Below are 12182 nucleotides of genomic sequence, written 5' to 3'. Positions count from 1 at the left end.
ACAGCAGGGACAAAGCAGACTGCAAATGTATCAGGAGCGAGTCATCGACCATGTACGGTCACATCTGGCGCTCCCAGGACACCGGCACATGGCTCCGCAGTGTGGGCTTTTTTTAACGTGTCCGCTGCTGACAATAGCGTTGCCATCTGCAATCTTTGCAGTCAACGCGTTAGTCGCGGTAAGCCCAATACTCACCTAGGGACGACCGCCTTAAGAAGGCACATGAGCAGCCATCACCGAGCCCAGTGGGAGCAACGGAACACACAAAGCCACACTGCAGGCTCTCACCGTCCAGCCTCGTCTTCTACTTCTCCTTCTCCTCTCTCCTCACAATTGTCCTCCACTCCACCTTCCATCACGCCAAGCTCACATTTTTCTGCAAAAAGGCAGGCTTCCGTGGGCCTAATGTTTGAGCGTAAAAAAATGATGACGCCGGATAACCCTCTTGCCCAACGGTTGGCGGCTGGCTTGTCAGAACTCATAGCCCGCCAACTACTGCCATATAAACTGGTGGACTCGGAGGCCTTTCGCAAATTTGTGGCCATTGGAACACCACAATGGAAGGTCCCAGGAAGGAAGTATTTCTCAGAGAAGGGCATCCCAGAGCTATATGGCCATGTTCAGCGGCAAGTGAATGTATCTCTGGCACACAGTGTCGGTGCCAAGATACATCTGACCACAGACACGTGGTCTAGCAAACACGGGCAGGGAAGGTATATCAGTTTTACTGCCCACTGGGTGAACCTTCTGACGGCCGTCAAGCATGTAACCCGTGGCACCCGTGTAGATTTGGTTTTACCGCCACGGATTGCATGCAGGCCTGACTCTTCTTCTCCTCCTCCTACTCCATCCTCCTCCCTCTCCTCCTCAGCTGCCTCCTCCTTTTCCGCTGCTAGCGTCTCTTCCACTGCACCGCCCAAGCTCCCCAGAACCTATTCCACATGCCAGGTGAGACGTTGCCATGCCGTGCTGCGTCTGTTGTGCCTGGAAGCAAAGAGCCACACTGGCCCGGCACTCCTTTCAGCTTTGCGTTCACAGGCAGATGAGTGGCTAACACCGCTCAATTTGACAGTTGGTAAAGTGGTGTGTGACAACGGTGCCAATCTGCTTAGCGCATTGAAACAGGGCAAAATCACGCACGTGCCGTGCATGGCACACGTCTTAAACTTGGTCGTGCAGCGATTCCTTGTCAAATACCCTGGGGTCCAGGACATCTTGCGGCAGGCAAGGAAAATCTCGGCCCATTTCAGAAGATCTTACACGGCCATGGCTCGCCTTGCTGACATTCAGCGGCGACACCATCTGCCGGTCAGACGTCTTATTTGCGATTGCCCGACGCGATGGAACTCAACCTTCTATATGCTTGATAGGCTGCTCCAGCAGAAACGTGCAGTTAACGTCTACCTGTATGAACTCTGCGAAAGAAACGGTTCTGGGGAGCTGGGTTTTTTTTCACCGCGCCAGTGGCTGCTCATGCGCGACACATGCAGACTTCTGCGGCCATTTGAGGAGATCACCAAACTGGTCAGTCGCAGCCATGGCGCCATCAGTGACATGGTACCTTATGCCTTCTTTCTGGAGCGTGCATTGCGTCGTGTCATTGATCAGGCTGTGGAGGAGCAGGAGCGGGAAGATGAGGAAGTCGCAATGCTGGATGAATTCCCAGGGGGGGCTACTCTATCTGAGACAAGTCAACAACAGGAGTCTGATGAGGAGTCAGAGGAGGATGGTGCCGGGGCGGATGAGCAGGAGCAAGAAGAGCATGCTTTAAACCTTTCTGGGATCCCTGTTGTGCGAGGATGGGGAGAGGAGAATGAAGAGGACGACATTATCCTGGATGATGAGCAGGAGCCAGGCCACCACACCGCTTCCACTTTAGTGCAAATGGGGGCCTTCATGCTCCAGTGTTTTAATAGGGACCCCCGTATAAAAAGCATGAGGGTCAAGGACCAGTACTGGGTGGCAACGTACTTAGACCCCCGGTACAAACACAAAATGGCGGAAATGTTACCGCCGTCGCAGAGGGCTGTCAGAATGCAGCACTTCCAGGCCTTGCTTCGAGAAATGCTGCATTCTGCTTTTGCGTGCGCTGGCAGAGGAGCAATTCCCACTCCCAGAGAAGGATTTGCGGGTACCAATCCAACAGCGCCTGCAAGAAGAGGCCGGTTTGAAGATGTGTTGGTGACTTCGGATATGAGGTCATTCTTTCAGCCGACCCATCGACAGGTGTCATCCGGATCCAGCATCAGGGAACGCCTAGACCGTCAGGTGTCCGACTACATTGGGTTAACGGCCGATGTGGACGCTCTGAGGAGTGATGAACCCCTAGACTACTGGGTGGGCAGGCTTGACCTCTGGCCAGAGCTTGCCCAATTTGCAATCGAACTGTTGGCTTGCCCCTCATCCAGTGTCCTGTCCGAAAGGACGTTCAGCGCAGCAGGGGGGATTGTGACCGATAAGCGTACTCGCCTAGCTCACCACAGTGTTAACTACCTCACATTTCTAAAAATGAATGAGGCATGGATCTCGGAGGAATTCAACACATGTGATCAGTAGACCATGTATATGTCTATAAACAATTTTTGGAATCAAGCACACAGACCTTCTTAATTCATTTGGCTCACTTCCCTGACCCAAAAAAGCACACCGTACTATATGCCCCTACCCTCCTCTTTGAAGAGGTTGAGCGGTGTCATATTTCTACTGGGGCTGCTTATTATGAGGGGTTCCCACCATCCCTGTGCTGTGCTGACTTCCTCCTGGGTGTTCTTATTATGAGGGGCTCCCACCATCCCTGTGCTGTGCTGACTTCCTCCTGGGGGTTCTTATTATGAGGGGATCACACCATCCCTGTGCTGTGCTGACTTCCTCCTGGGGCTGCTTACGGTGCTGCTGTCAGCGCTGTATGTCACGGAGCTGCTGTCAGCGCTGTATGTCACGGAGCTGCTGTCAGCGCTGTATGTCACGGAGCTGCTGTCAGCGCTGTATGTCACGGAGCTGCTGTCAGCGCTGTATGTCACGGAGCTGCTGTCAGCGCTGTATGTCACGGAGCTGCTGTCAGCACTGTATGTCACGGAGCTGCTGTCAGCGCTGTATGTCACGGAGCTGCTGTCAGCGCTGTATGTCACGGAGCTGCTGTCAGCGCTGTATGTCACGGAGCTGCTGTCAGCGCTGTATGTCACGGAGCTGCTGTCAGCGCTGTATGTCACGGTGCTGCTGTCAGCGCTGTATGTCACGGAGCTGCTGTCAGCGCTGTATGTCACGGAGCTGCTGTCAGTGCTGTATGTCACGGAGCTGCTGTCAGCGCTGTATGTCACGGAGCTGCTGTCAGCGCTGTATGTCACGGAGCTGCTGTCAGCGCTGTATGTCACGGTGCTGCTGTCAGCGCTGTATGTCACGGAGCTGCTGTCAGCGCTGTATGTCACGGAGCTGCTGTCAGCGCTGTATGTCACGGAGCTGCTGTCAGCGCTGTATGTCACGGAGCTGCTGTCAGCGCTGTATGTCACGGAGCTGCTGTCAGCGCTGTATGTCACGGTGCTGATGTCAGTGCTCTGTATTACGGTGCTGCTGTCAGTGCTCTGTATCTCCTGCACCCTCTTGTTTGCCTACCCTGGTCCCTGACCTTCCCTCTCCTCCATTGCCTTCATTAGCTCCATAGTCCTGAATTGTCAGAACAATTTCCCAAATAAAAAAAAAATGCTTGTAGTTATCGATCCCAAATTCACCTCATACATGTATTATGCTATTGTCCAGGTGGTGGGACTACGTGCTACCCCCTAATAATTACCCCGTGGCCGCAAATTCGACCTAAAGGTTTGCGAAATTCGCCTCCCATTGAAGTCAATGGAGCCCGCGGCGAACGGTCGTTTTCGCGAACGTTTGTGTCCGTTCGCGTTTCGCGTTCGCGAAACGTCCCGTCGGAAGTTCGTCCATCACTATTGCTGACACTGGGGAGCTATAGTTCATTGAGGGTACCATGAATGCCAACATGTACTGTGAAATACTGAAGCAGAGCATGATCCCCTTCTTTCGGAGACAAGGCCGCAGGGCAGTATTCCAACATGATAATGACCCCAAACACATCTCCAAGATGACCACTGCCTTTCTAAAGAAGCTGTGGGTAAAGGTGATGGACTGGCCAAGCATGTTTCCAGACCTAAACCCTATTGAGCATCTGTGGAGCATCCTCAAATGGAAGCTGGAGGAGCGCAAGGTCTCTAACATCCACCAGCTCCGTGATGTCGTCATGGAGGAGTGGAAGAGGACTCCAGTGGCAAGTGTACTCCCTTTTGTTGCCAGCGGTTTAGACATTAATGTGCTGTGAGTCATTTTGAGGGGACAGCAAATTTACACTGTTATACAAGCTGTACACTCACTACTTTACATTGTAGCAAAGTGTCATTTCTTCAGTGTTGTCACATGAAAAGATAAAGAAGATAGAAATAGAATAAAATATTTACAAAAATGTGAGGGGTGTACTCTCTTTTGTGAGATACTGTGTGTGTGTGTGTGTGTGTGTGTGTGTTTATATATTTGATGACAATCAACTAATCAAATTAAAATTGGGAACACCCATGTATGTTTATGAGATTGTGTGTGTGTGTGTGTGTGTGTGTGTGTGTGTGTGTGTATACACACACACACACACACACACACACACACACACACACACATATATATATATATATATATATATATATATATATATATATATATATACATATATATATATATATATATATATATATATATATATATATATATATACACATACACACATATATATATATATATATATATATATATATATATATATATATATATATATATATATATATATATATATACATACATATACACACACACACACACACATATATATATATATATATATACATATAGATACACATAGATACACACAATTATAAAATAAGGCTGTATAGCAGCTATAGCTGTACTGCTATATCCTCGTAATACACCACAGATCATAATTCCACATGTCTATAATTGAATTATTATAAACATATATCTTTTAAAGGATCTGTAAATGATACCCCATTTAAAGCCAGTCTGATGCCAGCTCCCTAAACAAGATTTACCATGACAATATATTTTAAACATTTTTAAAAAGTGAAGTTGATTTTAATCTGCATTACCTGATCATCATGTTAAATACATGATGATCAGGTAATACAAATCGACGGCAATGGCAGCGTCCAAATTGGAGTGATGCCCAGGGGCGCTCTTAGTATCACAATGCGTTTGGGACCCTACTGTGAGAAAGAGCACTTGGCCACAGCACCTCTTAATTTTTTTTTCTGCACACCACCCCATGGGTTAGACCTTTAAGCCAAGGCCAGGGCAACTTTTGTTACAAGGCGGCAAGGCCTAACCACTGTGCAATTATTTTATTTTTTACTCACTGTCCACATGTGTCTCACTGCACTTTTTACATGTTTCTTTTCCTTTACTCGCGGATGGTAGGGTGTGGGTCTTTGGGCCTGCCCTGAAGTTTAGAAGTAGGATGTGTAGCCATCAGGTTCCTTTCTCCTCTGCCTTGGGGGATCTCGCTCTTTGGGGTAGCCCACCACCTAGGACTTGTCTGTTGTCTGTGGCTTAATATGAGGATCTGGGTCTGTCGGGCTTTTGAACTACGTGGACCTGAGTATGCTTTCCCCCGATAGGAGTCTTGAACCATGGGGGAGTCCAAGGAGGAGGGGTCCTGCTCTACAGGGAGGGACCAAAATACACACCCTGGAGCACTTGTGTGTGTTTACATGTATTGTTTTGGTACCCTAAGGTGTTAACTGGGGGCTCAGAAAAAAATTAATTTGATCTGTTCTTTAAACCTACATACTGCATGGAAGGGGCTTGTTTATTGATGCTCACAGGGCCAGTGACTGTGTATAACAAGGTTCCATAGCCATACTATTACCGGCCCCTTGCTTCTCTTGTCTCCATCTCAAAAGGTAACTTCTAGTGATAAAACATATTAATGGACTTCTGAGCAGCTGCCAGACATTGCAGACCACCCCTGTGCTATTGGTCCCCTAGCAGTTGCATGCTCTGCTATAGCTATAGTCATGCCCCAGATTCAGGCTTAGCTTCTTCAATCAGGCTTGCAAAAAGAGGGAGAATGCTGGACATTCCAAGTTACATGACCAGCAAAGCAACACCTGATTAGAGCTGCCTTATCAGTTTGCATTTGTCCCTGAATGTCTAGATAAAACCACAGCATTTTTACAAATCTTTCCAAAGCGGAGTTGACAAGGTAAATTTTATAGTCAAAATGTCATTTTATTTCATGCAAGGTCATGATAAATGAGTCCAATTGTAAAAGTGTAATTTCCGTTAAGTGTTTTGCTTCATCATTTTTCTACAAATGTCAATTTAAGTTTTCAGCTAAAGTCTGAATAAAGGTGAGGTTACAGCGAACAAAAGTTTGATCGCTCATTGAGAACAATTTCTTGTTTTTTTGCGCAGCCAATCAAATTTCCTGTTTAATAATAACAATAGGGTCTGGCAAAAAGAAATGCGGAGTCTGTTTGGCTGGCACAGTGCTTCCTTTATAGTCTGGCTCCTGAAGCTTCACACACACAAACACATGCACACAGAACATTAAAGAAGATACTTACCGCCACTGCCTTCAGGGACTGCACAATAATCCAGTGAATCTCATCAAAGAGTTTATCAGTGACTTCTCGTCCTCTCGTGCTCTCCAGGTATAGACGCAAATTACTGACCGTCCATTTCCCACCGTGGATGTGATTGTAGTCATCCTAGAGAAGACACTAACATGTTATAACCCAGCAAGAGGCCTCAGGCTTGGCTGTAATGTACTGGAGTTTGATTTAACAATCAATTCTACCCGCTAGTTGGATGTCACATCTACAAAAATGTTACAGTTTGCTGTATTTCCCTCATTTTGTAAAACATTGTATTATTCCAGCTCATATCCTAGATATATTCTGCTTTTATTCTTCCTTGCAATTTTGTAAAATAACATTTTCAATGTTTTTAAAAAAAAATTATCACGTATTTAAAGTGGTTGTGAAGCCACTGTATCATAAACATCCCTCATTATGTGTCCCAGTGTCTGTGTAGGAAAAAAAAGCAGATTTATACCTTATATCAGTGTCTCTTGGCACTTACATGACTGCTTGGCTCTTTCCTCTCCCTGGCTGACAGCTATAGCGGCAGGGGCCGAGAAATCCTAATGACGTCAGCGAGGAGCAGTGACCCAAGTAGTCACGTGAGCGCCGGAAGATGCACTGATATATAAATCTGCATTTTTTTTTTCCAGCACAGACACTAGGACACATAATATTAGCTAACAGAGGGGATGGGATGTTTATAATACCGATATTATAGCACCAGGAAAAGAAGTGGCGGGGAGCAGAATGGCACAGATTAGCCGACAGGCAGGGAGGGGAGGGGGGAGAAAGGACAGTTGAGAGGAGATCTGCGGCTGACGGAGGCACGTAAACTGACTACAGTGTCAGGGCTCAGCAGCCATGATAAACCTTGATCAGTTTACGGGGGGGGGGGGGGGGGGAGCAGAATCAGGCAGGATCAGCCAAGTTTTTTAGGTTAAACAAGGGGCCAAATTACACCATACACGCTTTAAGGGAACAGGATCCATCTTATTTTTTTTGGTTGCAAACACTTTAAATGATACACAAGCCATTGTGTAATAACATTACATCCTTCGGGGTAAGACCGCGATATATTAAGATTCCTCTCATCTCTCAACTCAAAATGGTGTTGAAAATCACCTTTCCATTTCAGTCTTCCACCAACTATAATTTCCTTAAATCCTACCTACAGGGAAAACAAAATTCCTCCCTTTGCAGTGGGGCTGCAAGGGTTAAATGATTGTCTATGTCTAAGGTACTAAAACCATGCATTTTGTTATGTTTTCATGGCACACTACCTGCACCATGATTGCAGAGAGCGCCTTGCCATGATGGTGACTCCCATGTGCATGTGCCAGAGTGGCATCATCGTGTCCTGGCAATTCAAGCAGCCAGAGAGCATGAACCCAGAAGAAAGACCAGGCGAAAATAAGGAGTACTGAGAGCGGTGACAGCTCAGAGTTGTAGAACTTAGTTTTACTGTTAAGTCTGTCATTACCTCCTATTATGCAGCGCATTTTCACACATTATGGCACCAACCACCTGGGGCCCATTTAGAAAAAAAAAATCAGAGTTTAATACCGTTTTAAATTTTAGGCTCTGCTTTCTCTTTGTAGGGCTACACAATGTTTGTACTTTTCTGCTACTAAAAAAAGCCTACAAGCCAGTGGATTCACTGAAAACAATTCTCTCCCTGTGTGACTGACATCCCAACAGCTGTCAAGAAGGAAGGTGGAGTGACTGTTTGCTCCCTCTAGTGGGTAATCTACAAACAATCTACAAACATTATATTTAAAATAATAACAAATATGTGCTGGACTGACAAAGAAAAGACCTCAAGTTGTCAGTACTGTGTAGGTCTGATATAGGCCCCTTTCACACAGGCCAGATCTGGTTTTGCTCTGCAGGATATCTGTCAACTGGTCTCCTGCAGATCTCCTGCTGAGTGGAGCAGCTAGATGACAGGTCCGTGCGCATTCCACTTATGCAGAGCGGACACAGCCCACTCTGCTCTATGGGCAGCCGGATGTAAACAGACTGGCTGTCCGTTTACAGCTGACTGTCCTCAGATCTGGCCAGATGTAGGGGAATGGATCCGATGGATTGTCAGATGAGATTAAGTTAAAGCTTAACTCCAGGGATAAGCACATATTATTGAAGTACAAGGAGCATGTACCATTACTTGAATTTTGGTGTACTTTTTGTATTCCTTCCAGATCTATGCAGTAATGCAGTATGAAACGTTAACCCCTGTGCAGGAGGTTCCTGTAGTAAAGACTGGTTACTGCTGGTTTCACTTCTTGTGCAGGGTGACTGGTCTCGTCTCCACCCCTCATGTAGTTTTCTGCAGGAAGCCTGTAATGGGTGTGGCCTGTTGGCTTCCTCCCCCAGCTCTGCTCTCTGCACAGGCTATGTACAGCACAGTGGTGATGTCACTGGACATTTACAATATAATATCTGGGTCTCCAAAGGCATATGATGAGCACAATGTGGAATTAAAGCCTTTGTAGCCCATGAAGAATAATTAAATTAATGTTTTTGTGCCCAGAATTAATCTCTAAGGGAATTAGTGCCACTGGTACAGGAATTCACAGAAAGCAATACAACATTTTGAAGGCTCCAACCCTACCATGTCCTACTAAAAAAGTGTCTTGTCTCTGTTCCTACTAGGCAAGACTTTGCTTCATTTTCTGTCCACTAGCTAGGAAGTGAGGAGGAATGTCCCCAGTAAAAAGAAATAAAAACCCAAGGTTCTGACTATTCTCCAACCTATCCAAAACAACTTACAAAAAGGTTTTGGCTGAAGTTGGGCTACGAAAAAACTCCACCATTGAACAGCGTGCCATTGAACAACAAGCCCTTGAACAGCGAGTCATGGAATGGCGGGCCATTGAATGGCGAGTCATGGAATGGTGAGCCATTGAATGGCGAGTCATGGAATGGCGAGTCATGGAATGGCGAGCCATGGAATGGCAAACCATTGAACAGCGGGCCACTGAACAGCAGGCCGTCATTCAACAGCGAGCCAGTCAACAGCGAGCCAGTCAACAGCGAGCCAGTCAACAGCGAGCCAGTCAACAGCGAGCCAGTCAACAGCGAGCCAGTCAACAGCGAGCCAGTCAACAGCGAGCCAGTCAACAGCGAGACAGCCAACAGCGAGACAGCCAACAGCGAGACAGCCAACAGCGAGACAGCCAACAGCGAGACAGCCAACAGCGAGACAGCCAACAGCGAGACAGCCAACAGCGAGACAGCCAACAGCGAGACAGCCAACAGAGAGACAGCCAACAGAGAGACAGCCAACAGAGAGACAGCCAACAGAGAGACAGCCAACAGAGAGACAGCCAACAGAGAGACAGCCAACAGAGAGACAGCCAACAGAGAGACAGCCAACAGCGAGACAGCCAACAGCGAGACAGCCAACAGCGAGACAGCCAACAGCGAGACAGCCAACAGCGAGACAGCCAACAGAGAGACAGCCAACAGAGAGACAGCCAGCAGAGAGACAGCCAGCAGAGAGACAGCCAACAGCGAGACAGCCAACAGCGAGACATTCAACAGCGAGACAGCCAACAGAGAGACAGCCAACAGAGAGACAGCCAACAGAGAGACAGCCAACAGAGAGACAGCCAACAGAGAGACAGCCAACAGAGAGACAGCCAACAGAGAGACAGCCAACAGAGAGACAGCCAGCAGAGAGACAGCCAACAGAGAGACAGCCAGCAGAGAGACAGCCAGCAGAGAGACAGCCAGCAGAGAGACAGCCAGCAGAGAGACAGCCAACAGCGAGACATTCAACAGCAAGACTTTGAGTCACTGACCAACAGCGGGCCATCAAACAGCAGGCCACTAGGAAAAATAAAATAAAAAAAGTTCTTACCCCATGTTTCTGAATAGCGACATTTGTTAGATGTACAAACATATTATCCAGCTCACTAGTGCTTGGGGTATATTTTACAGTACAGAACCGACAAAATCCCAGCTTGTACCTATAAATAAACACAATATTGTTGCAACAGATAAAAAAAAAAAAAAAAAGTGTCTGTAATATTCTGCATGACGACAGCATTTTTCATATCTTTGTAACTAAAAAGGTGTTCATCACTGAAGCACACTATGATGAAAAAGGAGAAAAATACAGGACAGAACAGCTCTAAGATCCTGTTAATACTGACATTAAAAGTAGGAGTTTAAAACATGTTTTTAATGCTCCTTAAACTCCTAGTAAAGCAGTCTACAATTGAGAATATGAACAGCACAAAGCACTGTTCACACTTTCAAATTGAGAATATGGACAGCACACAGCGCTGTTCAGATTTTCAAAATATGAAGCATTTGCATTGTGTCGCATCGCTGCACTTCAAAAATTGATTCGTGTGAAGTTTGTAAGGAATTGAAGCATATTAACAAGTCTATAGTAACACACTATAAACAAGTCAGAAAACGTTTGCGGTGCACTAGGCCTTGTTCACAGCAGCCAAAAAAAATAGGCATCTAGGGTGCATTTTAAAACGCACCTTTTAGGCCGGGTTCATACTGGTACAACATGACAGTCGTAAGACTGTGGATCCGACTTTGCCCTGTCACTTGAAGTCTGACTTCCATCCCACTTCAATGAAAAGGATTCGACAATACCAGTCCCTTTGTGTCTGGTATGAATCTTGAGGGGAAATTCCACGCCAAAAAAAAAAAAAAACAGCATAGGATTCCCCCTCCAAGACCATACCAGGCACTTCAGTCTTGTATGGATTTTAAGGGGAACCCCCATGCCAAGACCATACTAGACCCTTATCTGAGCACACAGCCCAGCAGGTCAGAAAAGGGGATGGGGACAAGCGAACACCCTGGGCTCCCCCACACCAAAGCAACTTATCCCCATGTTGATGGGTACAAGGGCCTCTTCCTGACAACCCTGGGCTGTGGTTGTCGGGGTCCGCGAGCAGGGGGGACTTGGAACAATGGGGCCCCCCAGATACTGGCCCCCTAACCCTATGTCAATGAATATCAGGTACATTGTACCCATACCTATTTACCTAAAAAAAAAAAAAAGTGTCAAAAATAAAAAACAGTGCACAGGTTTTTGACAGTGTAATTTGTTAAAGCAGCTCTGGCTTCTCTTTACGATTTCTTCTCCCTCCGGTGATGACTTCTTCCGGTTCGGTTCTTCTCCCTCTGCCGGTTCTCCTCTCTCCGCTGTCTTCTCCCAACGCTCGCTTCCGCTGTAATGCTAGGTCCGCCGTGTATCATTACTTCTATAGCTATAGGGTGTGGCCACCCAGTGATGTCACCCGAAGGCCCTGCCCCTTGTGATGTCACCGCCTGTGACATGATGGGATGGTGATGTCACAAGAGGGCCCATGGCTATATAAGTAATGGCACACGGTGGACCTAGCATTACAGCGGGAGCGTGCGCCAGGAGAAGATCAGATGAAGAACAGAGGGAGAAGACAGTGGAAAGAGGACAACCAGCAGCAGAGGAAGACCTCAGTGGAGGGAGAAGAACTGAATCGGAGGAAGTCATCAGTGAGGGGAGAAGAGCGCTCACTC

At 46.9% G+C, this 12182-nt stretch overlaps 1 protein-coding gene across 2 annotated transcripts in view; it reads right to left on the bottom strand.

Moving 5' to 3' along the window:
* Positions 1-12182, bottom strand: part of TTLL1 (TTL family tubulin polyglutamylase complex subunit L1) — a 93857-nt gene that overhangs the window by 39752 nt on the left and 41923 nt on the right. For both annotated transcript variants that reach the window (XM_077469401.1, XM_077469402.1), the window contains exons 6-7: positions 10516-10624; positions 6636-6779 (exon numbers count right to left, since the gene is read on the bottom strand). In XM_077469401.1, the coding sequence (XP_077325527.1) occupies positions 6636-6779; positions 10516-10624 (253 nt within the window). The remainder of the gene's footprint in view (positions 1-6635; positions 6780-10515; positions 10625-12182) is intronic.

The sequence above is a fragment of the Lithobates pipiens genome, unplaced genomic scaffold (genome assembly GCF_037356315.1).
Source record: "Lithobates pipiens isolate NorthernLeopardFrog02 unplaced genomic scaffold, aLitPip1_a1.2 Scaffold_8, whole genome shotgun sequence".
Classification (NCBI taxonomy): Eukaryota; Metazoa; Chordata; class Amphibia; order Anura; family Ranidae; genus Lithobates; species Lithobates pipiens.
The sequence above is the reverse complement of the archived record's forward strand: the minus strand, read 5'-3'. Positions and strand labels throughout refer to the sequence as shown.